The 21,346-nt window shown below is 27.3% G+C and overlaps 1 protein-coding gene across 1 annotated transcript; it reads right to left on the bottom strand.

Moving 5' to 3' along the window:
• Positions 1-437: 437 nt before the first annotated feature.
• LOC148233276 (calaxin-like) lies at positions 438-6,546 on the bottom strand. The gene is made up of 5 exons (XM_088190089.1): positions 6,492-6,546; positions 3,561-3,831; positions 1,142-1,268; positions 807-1,066; positions 438-745 (listed from the first exon to the last, which is right to left on the bottom strand). The coding sequence occupies exons 2-5, from the start codon at positions 3,821-3,823 to the stop codon at positions 520-522; spliced, it is 876 nt and encodes a 291-aa protein (XP_088046215.1). The 5' UTR covers positions 3,824-3,831; positions 6,492-6,546; the 3' UTR covers positions 438-519.
• Between the last annotated feature and the right edge of the window lie 14,800 nt (positions 6,547-21,346).

The raw sequence follows: 21,346 nt of genomic DNA, 5'->3' as shown, positions 1-21,346 counted from the left end.
AATTTTTATTATTGTTAGGGTAGGTCAATAATATATGCTGGTCTTATACAATATTTTTAGACCTATGTGCCTAAATTTCATAGGCTTCATTGACCTAAGTGACTAAAAATCATTTATTTGTGAGTAAGTGAGGTTAAATATATGTATCTAGATATATAAATTGAATATTTACTAAACCATAGTACCTAAAAAACGCAGGCTTTTTAGTGACGCGAGTATGCGAGGCATAGGTTTAGTAATACAGGCTATTCGTCGCGGAATGCAGACTTTTGCAGTCAATGGGGCTTTTTGCATTGTGTGTTTTTTGTTATGGTCCTAACCGGTCAAGGGCAAAGCCCCGGTGACAGGCCTTTTTAACAAATTTATGTTGATGTGTCATCCCTTATTTTACTGCAATGGTTTATCTGTGTGACTACGTTATAATTAATTAAACCACATTTATTTATATTTTTAATATTCAATTTTATTTCTTCATAAACATAATCTAAATATATACATTTTGATTTATATTCAACATATTTACATGTGCAGTAGACTCTCAAGAAAAGCTGCGCATTCAGCGCTTCCAGGCAAGCATTGTCCAAATGCTTCCAATAGAAGCGGTTCTTTGATAAGAGTATTTCTATAATCTTCGAAAGACACTCTACCATCTTGATCAATGTCTATCTTCTTTAATGCCAACTCCACAAGTTCTCTAACTCCTTCATCTGGATCTTCATCGCCTGGTTGCTTCAATAAACTATTCCTATGAACATAAATTATTATTTATATATGATTAAAAAATTCAACTATAAAGACTTACAAACCTCAATAGGGTAAACATTTCATCTTTGGTTATGTATCCGTCCGAGTTCAAGTCGTACACTTTGAAGCAAAACAGCATTTTTTCATTAAAAGTCCCTTTCAAGAATACACTGAGACCCACCAGCCAAGGCTCTAAACGCAAAACCGTGTTGGTGCAACCCGACCCTTCCCAAACGGTCCAAACCCTTTCGGCTAATGTCTCCTCTACCACCAAATCGAAGGTTGTATGGAGAATCTCGCGAAACATAGTGCGATCAATGCCCTGAAAGCGCAAGAAAATATATTTTAGAAATGTACTATTTATTATAATTTTATTAACATTTTCCATAAACACCACCTCCATGTTTGTATTAGCTTTTGATATTCCAGAGTTGCTCGCTTTTATAGCCATAGCAACTTTTCTCGCTGGAAGCGATGCGGCTATTAACTTTCTGTACATTTGGTATAGAGCTTCTAGTTCCACTCTGTAAATTGAAATTATATTCAGTAATAAATTTTTAAAATATATTTTTTTAATGCTGTATTTCAAAATGTTCAAATTTAAAGTATATGATAAATATTTATAATACAATACACATAGTGCTGAAATGTGGAATATTATATGGCCGCAACATCACAGAATTCGTATTGCATACACAATATTATATATAGTTATATCTTAGACCGGCTTTCTTTTAAAGCTCTCAATAAACTTGCAAATAAAAATGTTAAGAAGCACTATCTATATATTACATTCTTGAAAATTTAATATAGAAATTGCGCTCATAACATTATATAAAAAAAACAATCAAATAAGTAAAATTATATATAAATATAAAAAATATGATTTATTTACAAAAATAATTAATTAAATAGATCGACCCCAAAATGTATTAAGAAATTCGACTAAATTCCAGTAACTCATTAAAAATTTATTATTTTTGTTAACAATAATATCTTTGAAGATTTACTTAGGACAATATTTTTTAATTAATATCGTAAATTCATATTTTCTCCCAAGGTAACTAAATAAATTAATTTTTGCTCTTAAATTACCATATTCTAAGTAATTATATTAAAATATGATTTAAAACACATTTTTATCACATCCTGTTTTTTTTAGAAATAAAATACAATATAATGAGTTATTATGTCGCATTCAAAACTCATCCTGTATTTTTGTTTTATCATTAATTTTTATGCTACGTAAATATTTTTTTCATTAATCCCTATACTCATCTTGAATCCAAATTTGTGTAAAACGAATAAAAATGCTTTAAAGTTTAATTGAATTGTGTGCAAATGAAGTTTCCAGATCCTAATCTATAGTTTAAAGAAAGCATTTACTAATTCGCAATATATAACATTTTTTAAATACTGAAAATAATTTTATAGATTATAATTGATGAGTAATATATTTTACTGATATCAAGTAGCTTTTAGTGATGCACTGTGTTGGTTTCAAATAAAGCTTTATTAAAATGTATTTTGATTTACCAAATTTTGATTTTACTTCCTTATTTCTCAATTTATTTATTGACAATAAGTGATTTTTATAGCTATTTTTTCTTCATTCCTTGTTTAATAAAAAGAAAGGAAAAATAATAATTAAATTTTTAGTAGTGTAAGTTTACATATAGTGTTTCCTCTTCAGAGCTATTTTTTGAGAATTTATTGAAAAAAATGTCAAATTTATACAAAGCATTTTTTATAATACAAAATTAAATTTATATTATTATTTTTTAAGGTTTTTAATCAGTGCTTTTTTATGACGCTTCATAAATAAAGGTGCGTTCTTGCCTATAATGCATATTTCTTGCAAGGTTTTAATAGAGGTCTGAGAATGAGAAAAAAAATGTTAATAATTTTTTTACACTAGAACACGCCTTATTTTTGCTTAAGTGATAAGAGAAGACACTCAGATAAAAAACCTTTCTGAAAGTGTTTGTGCCAGATGTTTCAAAATATGCATGCTTTCTCGGAAGATTAAAAGTATTAGAATGATCAACAACTTTTTAGCGAATTTTTATTACTCTAACCGGCCGGCGGTTTTATTTTTGCTATGGTGATCTAAAAACCCGCTCCAATAAAAATAAATTACGCATGGGAATCGGCAGAATGGAAAACGATTAAGGGCAATTTTTCATTTTCGATAATTCAAAAAGGTTAATTTTATATTGTTTTTGTAAAGTAGCAAATCTCACGATTATTATTGACAGCCGAAGGAGCCTTAAATGGGCAATTAAAGAAAAATTATATAGTCGAAGAAATCAGATATTGATGTTACTAATTAAATATTTACAAAAGCCACAATCTTTCACCAGTCAATAAAATAATGACTTGTTTAGTTATTCTTTAAAAGCAGAAATATGTAAAAAGGGAAATAAATTATTCGCAGACTATTTAATGGTTCGACGAATTTTAAGGACCCTTGATTTGTCAAAGATATATGAATTAGAAATCAAATATTGAATATTCACCAAATTTAAAATTAGCAAAGAACCAAGACTTGCACAATAGTCACAAAAACCAGCAATCATCACAAAAAATCTTATCATAAGCTTCGAAACGCGTCAAAAAAAACACTAATGACATGGTTTCGAATGAGCGTTATTTAAATTATCCTTTGTAATTATTGTACGGCCACCGTAAAACAAGCTTTAGTAAAAGTAGACGTTATAAGATAAATAATATTAGTATCTGAATTATCTTACGAATGCAATTTACTTCTATTTATTTTAATACTCTTTTACTCCAGGTAATAAAAAAGTTCTTACTTGCTGAAGTGCGTCTTTCTTCTCAACATTTCGAGCATCTTCGGCGACAGCTTGTTGGCATTTCTAGCGCTGGGATCCATGTCGGCAGGTGTGGAGCGGCGCTTCTTCTTTCCAGAGGATTTGCTGGGGGTCCCAGAGGCTGCTGAGGCCTCGCGGTCGGCCCTGCAGCGGGCGCTAGACGCGCGCCTCCCGCTCGCCAGGAAAAGCGACACGCTCTTCATTATCATGGCGCCGCCACGCATCCTTGCCACGAAAGCGTCCATTGTCCTCCCTGGTACGCATAATTATATTACAATACGTGTGGTTACTCTTAACTTCAATAAAACATTTAAAAGCAGTTAAAAAGAGACCCAACAAGATTTTTAAACGTAGTAGAACTGAGCTTCTACAGCACATGCATAAATTAATTACAAATATGTGAAAGGACAGAGTACAATAAGAGGACCAGGACAAGAGATTTATAAGCCTTTCATGTAAGATTATAATTATCAGATGGTCATCCAAACAAAATACCATCTTTACCTTAATTTTACTAAATTAGTTCCTATTGCAATTGGGCTATTCATTCAAGCATTCTCGAATGACCAGTATAAAAAATGTGACACTTCGCTACATCACTGATCGTCAAGCGCACATAGAAATAATAACAACCAACGATGACTACGGTACCTACTCTCAAACACCAATTACGAGCAATTATCGACGAGCATAGCTATGACTCTCAATATCTACATATATTTGTAGATATTTGTAAATAATATATTTGCACAATTCCGACGGCTAACTAACTGCAAATTATTTTTCATCGATTCTTAAAATATCAAGCACCTAACATTGTCGAATATATTAAAATATGATACATCACTTAGTGTGAGCCAGACATTTATTTTGTAAGGACTCCTGAATTTCTATAAAGCGGTTAACATTTAACAAGTCAAGGGGGTAAAATGAGCTCATGTAGAATGCAACTTATTTGAACGGAGAACAGAAATTTATCTACACTCTAAGCATTAACAACTGCTGCTGCGTAGCACATAAAATTGCAAAATGATTATGTAACAAATTAAATGTATATTTAAGAAAATATTAAATATGTCAAAAAAGAAGCAGTAATAAGTGTATATATTATTATTTTGTATTTGATAATATTTATATTAATTATCTGCGTTAAACTTGTCAAAAAAATACTTGATTTAATTTTATTTGACTAATAAACTAGTATTGTCGATTATTCTTATTTATAAAGCGAAAAAAATAGGATGTTGTACTTATTGACTGTTTTTATGGCTTGCCAAATTGTGCTTTAATCGCAAAATAGGATCCCTAGACCGCGATTTATACAACCTATGCTAAAATCGTAAAGCATCATAAAGTAACTGTTGCATATTTAGGCCAATTTTCCAACCTAGTTCTACGAAGTCATAAAACGTAGAAGGGATAAAACATCACAATTTAGATAGAGTTTGAAATAATATATTATCCTTTGATCAATCTGTTTGTGCATAATGATCAAAGTTCGGAAAATCTGTACAAATTGAATAGCTGACTGTAACTTTTAAAATGTAAAATATATCAAATTTAGATTGGTTCAAAAAATATCCGAGTATCGTTTAAGTTGAACTATTTTAAACTGAAAAAATAGATTTAATAAAATTTATATAAGTTAAGCCATTAAAAATTTATAATATTAGTAAATTGACTAATACTAATTTTTCTGGCACTGTATGATTATAAAAAAAAATAGGATACAACAAAGTGTTTTTTTTTTAATTTTTAATTACAAGACACGATTTTTTATGTTGACTTATTAACATACATATATATCCAATAATTAAACTAGCTTTTTAACTTATTACTTATTTAACCAAATCCAGTGGCGGCATAAATTTAATAATCAAACTTGATTTTTATTTTTTATTTATTTTTACACTTATAAATTTCTTATAAATAAATTAATTAGATCACTTCTTATATATAGGACTTTATAGGACCACATCACTAAGTAGTAATTTTTAGACATTTTGCAGCTTCACTTTGAGCTACATTATTACTGTAATATATTTAATTTTTAATACCTTATTTACAAATTGGAAATGTGAAATTTTTCATAACAAAGCCGGACATCTTTGAAAATTTTTCGCAAACCATCACTTGATCTTAAAAGTGATTCCGATATCTTTAATGAAAGTTTCTCTTGATAAAACGTTTCCACCCAAATGAAATCAGAAAAATTACATAATATGGCATTTTCAGACGACACACATAAAAAAACATAAAATATTTCAAGACACATATATAACAGTGCCCATTTTTCTAAATATGTGTGAGTCATAATTCAACTTAAACTACTTAACTTGTTTCATTTCCTTGCATTGAATATGTAAACATACCTTTTTATATAATGTTTTTAAAAACAACCACTTCATTTGTATAATCTAGAACATATAATAAACATAAATAAACTATCGACTATTATAATATTGGTATCTAAATATATATGTATATGTTAAATTTGGAACTAAGTTTAAACACGAAATCAAATTTAATCAACACGTTTCTCTTCCGAAACGATCAACTTTTAAACGCTTTACTATACATAACCACACAGATTTAGCTCACTTATAACTAACTTTCGGAAATGAAATATTATTATAATGCTAGCACGCCAACACGTTGCCTTATTAATACTAGACGTTTGTTATTAATAAGCTCATATTCACTATCACTTATTTTTGTATTGGAAAAAAAAAGATTGAACCCATTTTTTTTACACTTATTCACTTTTTAAACAACACATTTTTGTGCGTCCGTTACTATACTATTGTATATCGCGAATTTTACATCTCCATCATAAAACACTACACGTGCACATCGATCGTTTAATTATTTGCATTCGGCGATTAATCTATTTTATGAAAATTGAAATATTACATGGCGGAAGAGCACGCAACGCGGCAGACGTTCTCAGCGTACGACCGACCTGCCCGAACAGAACGAATGGAACGGGCTCGTATACGCAATTTAGTTATAAATCTGAAAATCGTGGACCTTCATTTATATATGTAGGTATGTATATCCTCGTGTAGTACAGCCCCTAGCCATGCGGTAGCCATTGCGCCTGAGCGGGGTTAAACAGAAAGTATGAAACAAGCGCGAATGTCAGTCATTGTGTTGATGGAATTTGTGGTGGAACGAACCCTCTAAGTGCTATGGATGTACATAAATATTATACAGATAAGTAAGCATATTTGTTTAAATTAAATTTTATTTAAATTTAGAGCTTAAAATGTTTAAGGACATATGTAAATATTTTATTACTGCTATTGTACTTTAAATTACTCGTAAGCTCAAAATAATTACTCTAACCTAATGTGTAATTAACTGTAACGATCTAGACGTTAAGTAGCTTTCTACCAAATATATTTATTATTAATATATAATCAGTTACAAATCGCTTTACAGTTCTAACATCATTATTGTTGCTTAAAACGCTTCAAACAAAATGTAAAATAAAATATAAATAATTAATATATTTTTAATAAAATAAAAAATCATTTTTGAGAGAATCTTGTATGTAAAATAAATCATACAGTAAAATATCTTATTTTATTACTTTAGAGAATTATAGCATATATACATATATGTTATTATTTATATCCTATTTATTTTGCGATTTTTCTCTTAAATTTTATCGACGTTTCTAATTAAGTGTAATACGAATACAAATTTCAGAAAGCGTCTTTGCTGTAATTAAAAATATAAATATATATGTATATTAAAAATTAAGGATTATTTTTATATATTACAAGCAACAATCGATTATATTTTATTGTCGAAATATTAAATTTCTAGTAAATTCTTTATAAAAATTATATTATTTAATAAAACCAACAGCAAATAACAAATTTTTCGTATTTTAAGCTCAACTATTTTACTGTCTATTTTTTTAGACGTGCTAAATTTTTTTTATTTCATTATAAATATTTAACTAATTTTATTTTTTGTCAAGTATGTAGTTCTAAAAATAATAAATTGAAATAAATTTAATTTTTTTTTAAATTAGATCGTTTTTGGAGCTATTTTATTCTTAACTTATTCTAAACTAAGTTTTTCTTTTTACATACTGTACTTTTTACTGTAAGTAATATATTTTTTTTCTTCTTATTAATTTAGGTTGATTACTTTTTTTTTAAATTTAGTTTAAATCTTTTGTGAAAATGCTTAAAGAAATTTATTTTAAACGTGTTTCAAAAAATAAAACCGTAGTATCGTTTATTAAAACCCATATTAAAAAATATTCTTTTGTAACAAAAAAAAATATATCTATGGGTAAAAAAAATATGGTTTTTATCAGTATTATTTTTTCAAAATTATATAATTGTTTGATTAAAATAGGCAAATATTTTATTTTATATTATAAAAAATTAAGTTATATCAAGATTTTGTTTTTTAAACTTTTTTTACTATATTTATAACTAGGTTATATACATATATATTTAAATCTATTTAATTCACCTAAAAAATAATAGATTTTTAACGCATTTATATTTTTCATATATTTTATTTATATCTATCTTCTTATTTACGAAAGCAATTTTTATACTTCCCTTTTGGTTGTAGTACCTGTTTATGAAGTTTTTAAGTACTCGGCTTTTAAAAGGTTGATAGTATTTTAACAATTTTTTAAAGCAATGCTTAGATTTTCTTGCATATATAACCTTTTTATATTTATAGTTATGTAAGACCTTTTTTTCAGATGAATGATTTTAACTTTATTGATTTTCTTAAAAAATATTTTCAACATTTTTTATTTTTATTTATTTTGACATTAATTGCTTTGTATATATCTTAATATAAAATGAAAAAATATAATTTTAAATTTTTTAATTTACCGTAGTCATTTTTAACTATTTTTCCTAAATAAATATCATTACAATATTTATAAAAAAATCCTACAAACTATTGTGTTTTTATATAAATATTTGGTATTTTTGTGTATTTTATTTCCTATCAGAATATAAGAACTGTAGTAATATTTATATTTTTTACCATATCCAACTTTTTTAATATATACATACATAATATACTGATATTTTTTAAATATTCGATTTTAACGCCTTTTTATTTTACATTAATTTAAGCCCAATTTTTCTTATCAAATATATATTATGGGTAATTTTTATATTTACTTTCCTATTGCTATTAACAATTTTTTTAATTGCTCTTTTAGTTAATGCTATCTTTTTTTAATGTATGTCATTATAATGTTATTTAAGAAGCATACAAATTTATGTTATGATTTTATCAAAATTTTATGTATTTGTGTGCTTTTTATTTTTTAAAAGCTGTAATATTTGCAATATTTTTCTTGCGAATAAATTTTTTTTTACGTGTGTATAATTAGGTTAGGTTAATTAATGATTACCAATTATAACCTCAAATTACAAAAACTATTTGTTTATTGATCTTGCTGTATTTTTGCAGTTTTTACTAATTTATTTCATATAAATAGTTCGTACTTTTATAGCAATATGCACTCTTTTCTATATCTATAATTATTTTTATACGTAGCTAAATTTCATTATTATTTGTGTAAAATATTTGTAAAATATTAAATTACCTAATATGATTTATAAATTAAAATTAGTTTGAGACTATAGATAGTATTAACACTCTCAACAGGTCAAGTTAGGTTTAGTTAATTAGTTTAGATTTGGTTTGGATTTAATATTAGTAATTTAAGTGTCGACGTTTCGCAACTGTCAAATTAAATTTCATTTACATTTAGAGCAGCATGAATTATTAACGTTAAATTCATATCCGCTAGTAGAAAATGTATTTAAATTTAATTTTATTGAAATATACATAAATTAGTATGATTATATTTGTACTAGTAAAAAAATCTCACATTTTCTGTAATATATACAATAATATGAAATATAATAGTTTTGCGGTAAAAACATTTCTTTTAAACTTATTGCTATTTTAAAAATATATGCAAAGTTTATAAGTGAGCCTTTTATGTTAATTAATTTAAAATTACCAGTTATTAAAAAAATCCAGTAAAAGTAGATAGTGTAAAAATATATTATAACATAATTATAAAATTAAAAATAGTGTAATAATAAACCTTACAAACAGAAATCTACCTGATTCTCATAGCTAGCATAAGGAAAATTTATATTATTTTTTCATAGTTGCTAATAAGAAATTACTTTTAAAATAATAATAGCAAATAGGCAAAAAATATAATGAAATCAAAATTCGAAATAAAGCATATAACTAAATGGATCTGTAAAAAATAGGTACAATCGAATGTAATAAAAAAACCAATATAAGATAGCAATGAACTATTTACGGCAAAAGATTATATCAAAACGACAATGTGCGGAAAAAATACTGAGCGTTTTTTTAGCATTTCTTTTATAATGTAATCAATAAAATTACTATTACTATACATTTATATTAACACTTATATTATTTTGAACGCTTTTACTGCCAGCTAACCGAAAAGCGTAAAATGTTATGAGCATCAATATATCGACCACGAATAATTTAAGCTACCTGTGTTTTATATCAAAATCGACTAGAGATACTATTTTAACGGAATATTTTATCAAATACTGTGTTACAAAAAAATCAAGAGATGGGATTTGATATTTTATCGCATTATTGTATTGATACTGTATTGCTAAATTAATATTTAAATTAAGCACTAAAATAATTCTGTAGATATGACATAGATTTTAACTAAACTAAACATTTATCATTGTCCTGTTTTAAAGTTTAAGAATAATTCAGTAAATTTACTTGTTAATTTATGGATTGGACAAATTAACTTTAATGCTAATAAAACTCCATTAACTAATTTTATCCGCATCATTCACATCATAAAACTTTTTATTTATTAACCGCCATGATAAGGAAAACTTTCTCTACCAAAAAAAAAAACGTATAGTCATCGAATTAATTTTTTACGGCAAAACCTCCGTCAGCACAAGGGCGGCGCGCGATCAAAATGAAATTCTTCGTTTGTTTCGTTTCCTTGGCGTGTATGAAAACTTCATGATATGATTAATAACTTTTATATTACAGTAATTTCGCCCGCATTTATATAAATATATATATACAATAAAAAACGTTCGACGCTCAACCGGAAACCATGCAAAATTCTGCATTCCTTTTATAGCTCTTGCTGGCAAAATATGCATAACAAGACAATAAGAGAACATAGTTTAAATGCCTTAAGCTCAAAACTATTCTGAGCACATTTGAGCGTGTGTACTTTATGTCTGGCAAGACTTAAATCGCACAATTATTTACAAGTACTAATAAAAGTGTACGTGTGTGCATAAATCATGTCGGGTTTCATGCACGCTGATGCGTTTAAGTCTAATAATATATATTTAATATAATAAATTAAAAATCAATCTTTTCATATATAATACAATAATTATGTAACTATATTATAGTTGAAGTCAACTAGAATATAATTTTAAATAAATCCAAAAATAATTTGTGATACATACTTTACATCAATATTGTGTAGCATTGTAAAAAGTATGGAGTTTTGAAAATGTTTATTTTTTAAAATGAAACTTAAACTTTATTTAATTAGGTATAATTGTATTTAATTTCATATTTTTATTCAACTTTTTACTAAGGTTGAGTTATGTGTCAAACATGCTGATTTAAAATCTGCTATAAAACAAATATATGTATGGTTTAAAAAAAAAAGATTTACTGCCCCTGAAAGTAATTATTTATATATATGTTTAATACCATATTTCTTTCAAACATAGCAATCTTATATTTTTCATAATTCAGTCAATAATATTATTTACTACGGCTGATATAATTTACAGACTTTTCTTTTTAAAAAAATGTATACACTTACTATAAACAAAAAGAATGTTAATAAGACTAGAGTCAAAACTTTTTAACATATCACTAAACATATATATTTATATGAATAAAATTATTAAATTTACAAAATAATATTTGTACGTTCAAGTTCTTATTTAAATGCTAAAAATCGATTTATTTCAACATAAAATAAAAGACCCGCATTATCGTCACTATCGCTAAGCTTCGAGGACTCTCCTGATGCGAATCGTTTCTAATAAATTACGTTAAAATGCAAAATCGACTTATAACAAAATACATTTTATAGGCACATAAGAAAGCTCATTATGTAACCAAATCGGTTCCGATTGTCATAGCGTGTGGGTAATAGTGAGTTCCGGTATTTTTTCGGCAACGTCATTAATCAGAAGTAAACGATGCATTCGCATAAAAATATAACATTTCAATATATTTATATCATTGTATAAAACATATATAATTAAATAAATTGCATTTAAGCTACGGAATTTAAAAATCATTACTTTCATTAGCGCTGCGCGTATGTTTCGAGGGCGTAAGCTTTTAACGAGCTTTCAAAGCTTATTTTTTTTATCATCGCAAGGCAAGCGTTGAGAACAGCGGAGGGTGTTTTATGCAGCGATTAAATAAGTGAAAATTGGATAAAGTAATCATGTTGGTAAAACCTTTATTTAGGTGTTTTTAAACGTATAAAATTCTACATTACTACTGCTAAAATATGCAAAGTGTTATATGAGGGGCTTTAATGTAGAAGCACCTCTCACCAAAAAATACATGCTTGATATATGAATGGAATTTAAAAGAGCTAAAGGATGTTGACAAAATTTATTACTATGTTACATACAAAATGAATATTGTTAGAAGTAATATATAGTAGAATGTAGATTCTTGTGAAGAAATTATGTTTGATAAATTCAATCGGATCTATTGGTGTTATATTTATTACTACTATTCTTAGTAAATAACATTTTATTTGATTACTTTAAATATGTATGGTTTATTTAGTTAATTTTCATTAATAATTTGTTTCAATATTTTAATAACCCGGTCAACTTAAAAATTAAATTATTTGTGAAGATAAATCGATGCGTATATAAAGGAAAATATATTAACACTTATACTGTCATATTCTTAGCTACTAATTAATTTATTGTATATATCACATTACAACATTACAGACGTAACTCATTAAAATATATTTAATTAGAGCTTATAATTATTATATCGCTATAGACCCAGTTAAATTTTATTTTATTTATTCATCGCGATACTTATCCACAAAATAAGGAAAATCTTATCTTTGTTAATAATCAATAATTTAGATTTTTTAGATTTTTTAGACACAATCCGTATAATATTCTAAGTATTCTTGTACATGAATATTATGCATATAATTATCATTTTACTCGTTTATAAAAAATATTCAATTATACTTATACGTTCATTCTGTTTTTAACATATTTGCTTACTTTTTAATCCACATAAATAAATAATCACACTACTGAATTGTGTCATATATTTTAGAAAGCTTCAAAGCTTTAAAATTTGTTCAGTTTATTCTTGAACTAAACGTTAACATTTAGACAAAAAAAATGATTTTTTAAATTTCATAATTTAAAGGTATTAATTAAGTAGATTAAAAATAAAACGATCACCTGAATCTCAAGAGTTTAACTCGATCTTTAACCCTTTGAAGAGTATTGCCGTACATGTACGGCGGTCGATCTTTTACTGTTCTGAGGTACCCCAGATATTTATATATTTATAACTAAAGAAATAATAAATAAAAAACATTTATTTATATAATATTTTTTATTTTGATCAAATGATTTTTATAGATAATAGAAGCATTAAATTAAAGAGCACGATATAAAAATTAAAATAACAAATAATATTTTTTATTAATTTTATAAAAAAGATTGAAAGCCTCTGTATTGATATAAAAAATTCACAAAAGCCGAATAACATATAATACATATACATAATAAATACTAGAAAAGTGTTGAAATATAATATTAAAACGGCAACGTCACAAATGAGCGCGGACAAATGGGCGTGCGTCAAAAGAGCGCTGCATTATAAGCGCTGCGTCATAAGAGCGTTTACCAAAGTAGCGCTGTAACAAAATAGCGTGCGTCAAATGCGCAGACAGCCATATGAGCGTTTGACAAAAGAGAGCACGTCATAAGAGCGCAAAAATACTTGGAGAAAATCAAGTAATGAATATTTTAGGAATTAGGTATACAAAATATGTGTAAATTGTGAGAAATTTCAAAAAATAAAAATTCACGAGATATAGGCGGTAAAATTAGTATTTTATGTGCCAGAGCGTAATGACTATTAAAATGATTAGTCAATAAAAACATTATTATTTATTAATTATTACGTACATACTCAAGTATGGCTCCCCATCCCCATACGTACGATATACATTTATTAAAATTAAACGCTGGTTTTGAAGTTATCATAAGATTTGTTCTGTAATGTTTCATTAAATTGACAAATAATTGTCTACTCGACTAGCAATAAATGCGTACAGTTATAGGGCAGGTATATTAATTATATGCGATAAATAAAATAAAATATTCAATTTTCACAGCATCGCGGTTGGATTTTGGGGTCCTTCGGCTTAAGAAATTGATGGAAGTAACACGAAATTCACAAAAAAATAGTTTAATCGTAATCGCGAAAAATTTAGGTCTCTAGTAATAACACATTAAAACTAAATATCAGACTAATAAAAGAATCATAAAGATTCACCAATTACTACTTTAAGTCTTATTATCGTAAACATAATTTTAATTTTAATTTTAGTATTTAAAAAATCGTAAGTAACTTCCTTTTTGATAATTATACAATATGATTAAATTGAATTCAGCAAAATGAATGTTTTAACTATAATTAGATTTTAATAATATTTTTCATATAAATAAAGTTGAAATCATCGACATTATACTTTAAGTAGGTCAACAACAACAGCAAGGTGACCTTCGCGTCACTCTCGCATTAAAAAAACAAACAACTTGCATTAAAATAATTCGAATTAGAGATAAATATTTTAAAAATAGACAAAGAGGTGAATGACATTTGTTATATTTAATGAAGCATAACCTTGAATTGTCTGGATGCATCTAGAAATATTTAAAAACACACCAGTAGATATGCGACCGCGGTCGTAAACGGGCGAATAAATTCTTTTGTTACATTTTTCTCCAATAAGTGTTGTTTATAATAATATCCGTTTCGATGTTTTTAATTATAAAGTGATAGTGTAATTGAGTGTATGTGTTAGAATTTAGTAGTGTATAATTAAAATTAGTGTTTGTTACTATGCAAGGCACGCGATGTGCAACCGACGCGATGCGACGCGTCCCTTCCCCCGCCGGCCCCGCGGGGAAAGGGACGCCGATTAACGCCGATATTTACAATTCTAGGCATCATGCGGTCGACAAGGTAATGTTTTTCTAATTTTATATGTAACCCTTTGTGCTAGTAACTCGACAATTGGTCGACATCGTATTCAAAGCGTTGCACTCAAAACTTGAAATGCATTTATTGGCATTTTGTTGGAGCTAATTTTGCCAATTTTAATTTATTAATGGTAAAAAAACTTCCGGTAAACACATTTTAGTAATAATCAATTTTTAACTTATGCAAATAACTCAATAATAAGTTTATTGTAAAATTTTTAATCGGAATATGGTCGTTTCGCGTGGTGTTAAGACCGATAATTTACGGTGTCATTTAAACTCATTTTTTCCTTCGAAGGGTATCTATATTTTTGTGATATGGGATTATATGCTCTAATTGTGCATAATTGAGCATAAAAGAGCGAGATGCAAGCAGGGCTCGCTATTTCGCTCGCACTATTCAAACCAGCGATTGACAACTATCGACAACTCAAATAATAATATTAGTCTCTATTTATTTATTTATAAATACATATATTGATTTATTTTTACAAATTATTCATATAATTAAGAATGACGATTAATAATGTTATTACTTTGACAGTAATAGTAGTAGGAACGATATCTAACCACTTAAAACAAGATGGATTATGCTTATTTTAATCTTAAATATTATGACAATTAATTGGTATGGTGCGCCAAGTATATATTGTTAACCTAATATAATACATCTGCACCAAAAGATCCATTTACCCGAAACTATAAAATAATATATCGATTTATAAAAACACTAATCAATTTACTAAGGGAGATTAGTTTATTATTATTATTTGTAAGCTAATAAAAATATTGTTTCTAAAACAAGTTTATATATGGTCCTCTTTTAAAATTGTAAATTCTACAATTTTTTTTTTTATAATTTTTATTTTAATTTTTAATTTCATTTATTTTATACACTTTCTAGATTGATAGTGCAGCAAGAGCATTTAGTATGCTAAGACTATTTCTACCAATATTAAATCTTGTACAAGTTTCAAGTTTTATAATTATCTTTTAATGTAATCATTTTTTATGATAAATTTAATTATTTTTTTAAAACCTGTTTTAATAAATTCCTAAATATTTTGGTATGTCCAAATATGGTTTTAATTTCAAATATCATTAGGGAATAACAGTATTTTCATATTTCCAAGGTATCGGGTTTTCTAATAAGAAATTACAATTTTTTTCTTCCACTGAAATTAATTGGATAAATTAAAAGTCAATTGGAGTTTGGTAAGTCTTTTTAGGAGATTTGATTTTTTCATTGAGCATTGTTTCTAAATGTTGTAGTGCTTGTTTTGCAAAAAAATTAATTATTCGATTTTAGTGATTATTTTTAATATTTTTCTTAAAAACCACAAGATTTTATGTCTATCTTTATCTTCCAAATTATAATATCTAAAAATATTGGGGCGATATTCAAAGCTAGTTATAGATAAAAAGTGTATTTTGTCAAATATTGTAAATCTTACAGTATTATTTATAGTAATCTTAATCTCACTGATGTATATCGTATGTATGGAAATGGGGAGCCATACTTTCGCATGTACGTAATGATTAATAAATAATAATGTTTTCATTTATCATCATTTTAATCGTCATTATGCTCTGGCACATAAAATACTAATTTTACCGCCTATATTTCGTGAATTTTAATTCTTTGTAAATTTCCCACAATTTACTTATATTTTATATTCCTAATTCCTTGATATTCTCAAAGTATTTTTGCGCTCTTATGACGCGCTCTCTTTTTTAAAGCGCTCATATGTCTCTCTGCGCATTTGACGCACGCTATTTTGTTACAGCGCTACGCTCTTATGACGCAGCGTTTATATGACCGCGCTCATTTGACGCACGCTCTTTTGACCGGCTGCCTATTAAAACATATTGATACAAAAATGAAGTAAAATAAATCAAAGCAGTAAATTGTTTAAAGTCACTGATGTTTTCTATAATTTACTATAAATGCAACATAAAATAACAATAAACAAATAACACCAAATTAATTATGAAAAAATATGTAAAATTAACTGACAACGAGTACATATATTTTTTATTATAAAAATCATTTCTATCTGCTTTCAATTTGCGGAATCTTTCGATTTTCTGCGCAAAAATTCGATTCTTTAAATGGACCACTAAGCGAACTTTACACTTAAATGAGCAAGACAGCCATTTAAAACACACTGAAAGCACAACATTGCTGCTACTGTGGTGCAACTTTTTTTGTAATACCCTGAGCTTTGCTTTCCAAATATTATTTAATATGCTATAATTTTTTTAATACATAATAATAAAATACTACAATATATAATTATATATTTAAAGTATATCAATTAGTAACTAAGAATCATTCATGCCTTCTATTTTATACATTTTTTCTAGATAGAGAAAAACCTTAAAAAATAAATTAATTTATCATATACCGTATATCTTTAATGAGACTGTATTTGCTTAATTTTTACTTACACGAAATTCTGGGGTTAATTTATTTTACAAATGACAAACCATAATATGAGCTAAGATGTTAGTTGAAAATGTTATTTATACAGTTACATAAAATAAAAAAATCCATTATCTTTTTATGGTTCAAAATTGTCTATTTGTAACATGTCATCATTGACAAATTTGCAGTAATTTGTTTCATGCATGAAATATTGAATTTACTATACATATTTTTTAAACAAACGTACCTTTACCAATTGATGGATCTTTACAATATACAATAATCCACAATATACATACATATGTATGTTTATCTCATTATAATAATAAATATAGTTTATGTTTTAAAACGATTAAATTTTAATTTATTATTAAAACAATATACACCTAGATAGTAAATATTTTGGGTTTACTTTGTTCGAATAATGTTAAATTAATTTCAAAATTTGAGGTAGCGAATAAATGTATTTATATATCAGTAATTAGAAAAGTTACACAGCGCTTTTAACCGCAAAGTTCATCCAATTTCGATTAACTTTCGATTCGCACACCCAAATGTTCCGCAAATGGCTTAATCAAAATATCGCGTGGCTGAGGTCGTCTTCGTTTTACGCGCCAGTATTATGTTACACAATGATTAAATTACAGGAATCTATGTGTTTAAGCAAAATAAAATAAATTATACACTACGTGACAGTATTCAAAGACATAAAAATAGACTAACGATGAAATTGTTATGAAATGGCTTTTGAAAGTAACCAATTTTCGTTGACTTAATCGCTGATATTCACAAAATAATTATTGCCTATCGCGCACAATAAACGGTATGTAGTTAAATCTTAATTGGTATTATTCGAGGTTTTATCGAACCTTACAAATTGAAAATTATAGCTTGACAATTATGCAAAATGTCTGTCATTTTTTAATGTCTATTTTTATTTGTCTTGATCATGCTTTTAATTACGGTATATAAACATATTGGTTTTTAGTCATGCAATAAATTGCGAGAGTTGTGTACCTCGTACAACCTTTAAGATAATCTGTCATGGATTAAATATATTTTTTTACAAATACCACAAAGCATGCCAATTTTTAGAAATGATATATCATCCATGAAGGCAATAAATAACATTAGCATGTATGTATGATATGTAAATTACTATGCTTTATTTGTATTATTTATTATTTAAGGCAAATGATACCGCTGTACTGTTTTAGAACGTCTCAAATGGCTAGGATAGATTTTAATTAAATTCCAAAGTCTGTCTCTGTATTAATATTAATATTTTTTATATATTCTGTTGTAAGCTGAGAGTTGTAACGGGATAAATATATTACAACAGGGATAATAAATACCTGAGAATCAGTATGATCCATATTATTAATTAAAAACAATTATGTGTAATATAATTTATAATTAATGTATATCACTTTGCAGCTAAGTCTGCTTTTTAAATATTAGCAGATTTTAATAAATCTGCTGGGGCGCTTTATAAATATATTAATCTGTTATTAGACATTTCAATAATGCCTAATTTTTATAACTATTACCTTTCAGTAGGCTACTGTCTTTTTATTTATTTTTTATTCCATTAATTAATTTAATGGATTTTAACCGCCGGGTTGTCAACGATGCAAAAACATCGATGGTCTGGAGGATCTTTCAAAGGGGTTATCTACAACACTTACTCTTGGCGTTAAAAGCAAATTTCATTCTATGGTAGAAGAGATCAGTTTATTAAAAAAAAGCTCCTCCGCGTTAACGGAATGAATTTTTTGAATTAAGGAAGCTTTCCCTTCCTGCCACATTTCATATTTAAGCGTTGTAATAAAAAATACTTTTAACCTTTGTATGCGCACATGAAAAGCCAGAGAGGGCACCCAAAATGCTATGTGCAGGTTGGATTGATTTTGCGTTATTCATTGAGGTCTGATGTACTTTCTGATCCACCCAATTATTGTTTAAGCACGAGATTCTTTAAGCATATATAGACAATTTTTGTGGGCATGACCGTAAGGGCTTATAACATGAATTAGCACTCTCACAACACATGTTATGAACCCACAAAAAATTGCCTATATATGCACAAATGCTACACGAGGTCTAAAAAAACAGTACTTTAATTTTGTTAATAATTCCTAAATATATTGCTCTAAGAGTAAAATATTTTACTATTTAATTGTGACTATACAAAAGATACGAAAAATATGTATGGTTTTATCTTGACCTTGGACTCCAATAATTTATTTTGTCAAAGTTTGCAGTGCAACAGTTGAGAGATGAAAAAAAGGCTGCAGTTATGAATGAATGCGAAGAGAGAAGCAGCGGCTTCTGCGATCTTCACTGGTCTAAAGTTTAATCGGGTTATTTATTGGTTGAAGTCCAGATTAAAGAGTTCTTGAAGATCTGTTGTGGATGTTTAAGTGCGTAGTATCAGAAAAATCTATGATAGGTAGTCCTCAAAAAAATTGTCTAAGCATACTATTATTTATGGTAAATTTTGTTGTCTACCCCTTTTTCGGTGGAACGACCATTTATAGAAAGATAGCGAGTTTTTTCAAAAAGAATTGCCGTTGGCCGCTAAGGCAGGTCAGAAACGGTCGTCTTGTGGTTTACTCAGAATGCACGGGTTATTTCTTTTTAAAGTAGCGTATATATTTATCATTTTAATTCATGGTACATTTTGTGACTTAATCCATTAAGCAGAATTCTACAGTGTTGAATTTTAACATTTTTTCTTTAGCGGTTTACTTTAAATAGTATACATTTATCTCTCTAATTAGAGGAGGGCTTTAGTTTAAGAATTCAATAAAAATATTCAAATGATAAGATCTTATAGATTTATATTTTTTACTCTATCTCATATTCTTATTACAAGTAAAGCACATGTACACACAAGTACATTTTTTCTGACAGATTTGCGAATGAATTGATGAGTTTATTTCATGACATTTTGTAGTGTTGTTTTCAAATTTTCTTTAAACAATATTTAAAGTGAAGATGTGAGATTTTAATGGTTGAAGCAAAGTGGTATTATTTGATTAATTACATCCAGTGGCGTAGCTAGGATATGTGTCGCCCAGGGCGATCCTTAAAATTGCCCCCCCCCCCCCCATATATTTTTTGCAGAATCATAAAATCAGCATTGCTTAAAATAATAAATTGGTTATTATTAATATCTTGTTATTTGTGGACTTATATATGTTTTAGTGCATTCAGGGTTAAGAACATGCCGTTAAGAATATGCCGCCCCCAAGCAAGTGCTGCCCGGGGCGGCCCGCCCCCTCCGCCCCACCATAGCTACGCTACTGATTACATCAAAAGTGGAACTAGCCTTAAATCCAGTGTTTCTTATCATATTATTTAAGATAGATTTTTAGTTATTTATATATGATACAAAAAATTGTATTACATATAAAAGGCTAGAGAAGCTAAAAATTACATTATTTTTTTAAACAATTTTTATTTTAAAATACATATTTACCATTTTATTTATTTTTTATATAATACATAACCTCCCTATTTTTTATAACATACTTTAAATTTCAAAAGTTTACAAATAGTACAAAACTATACAATTATCAAGGAAAATTATCCTCAATTAACGTCAAAGGAACTCGGTACACGCAACTGTGGAAATTTGCACGAGAAATCCGATTTTGTTTATATTGTCAAACGCAAAAGTTTCCGTACCAACCTAAAACTCACAACAACTAACACGACATTAGGATGATTAAGCTAAAGCATTATTTCAAACCTACAGTGTGTGTGCTACGATTTAATGAATACAACATAAGGTTCATTAATCGTAAGGAACGACCTGAATATGCTAAAACATATATATAGTACATTGTACAGGAATCGATTTTCACTTGGAGATTAGTAGCGAATGCATGTTGCCATGGTACTTGGTATGCGAATATCGATCATTAGTTAAAAGGTGTACAGTTAGCATAATTGGTGTAAAATCATGAGTCACAAAAATAATATATTTCATATATTAA

Source organism: Plectrocnemia conspersa, unplaced genomic scaffold (genome assembly GCF_051122295.1).
Source record: "Plectrocnemia conspersa isolate PC_06_02 unplaced genomic scaffold, ASM5112229v1 ptg000008l, whole genome shotgun sequence".
In the NCBI taxonomy this organism is placed as follows: domain Eukaryota; kingdom Metazoa; phylum Arthropoda; class Insecta; order Trichoptera; family Polycentropodidae; genus Plectrocnemia; species Plectrocnemia conspersa.
The sequence above is the reverse complement of the archived record's forward strand: the minus strand, read 5'-3'. Positions and strand labels throughout refer to the sequence as shown.

Excerpts from the sequence above, each read along its gene's own strand:
- LOC148233276 (XM_088190089.1), bottom strand. The coding sequence starts at position 3,823 with ATGGACGCTTTCGTGGCAAGGATGCGTGGCGGCGCCATGATAATGAAG. Across the intron at positions 1,269-3,560 it reads AGAAAGACGCACTTCAGCAA|AGTGGAACTAGAAGCTCTAT; the intron begins GTAAGAACTTTT and ends TTCAATTTACAG. Across the intron at positions 746-806 it reads GAAATGTTTACCCTATTGAG|GAATAGTTTATTGAAGCAAC; the intron begins GTTTGTAAGTCT and ends TTATGTTCATAG.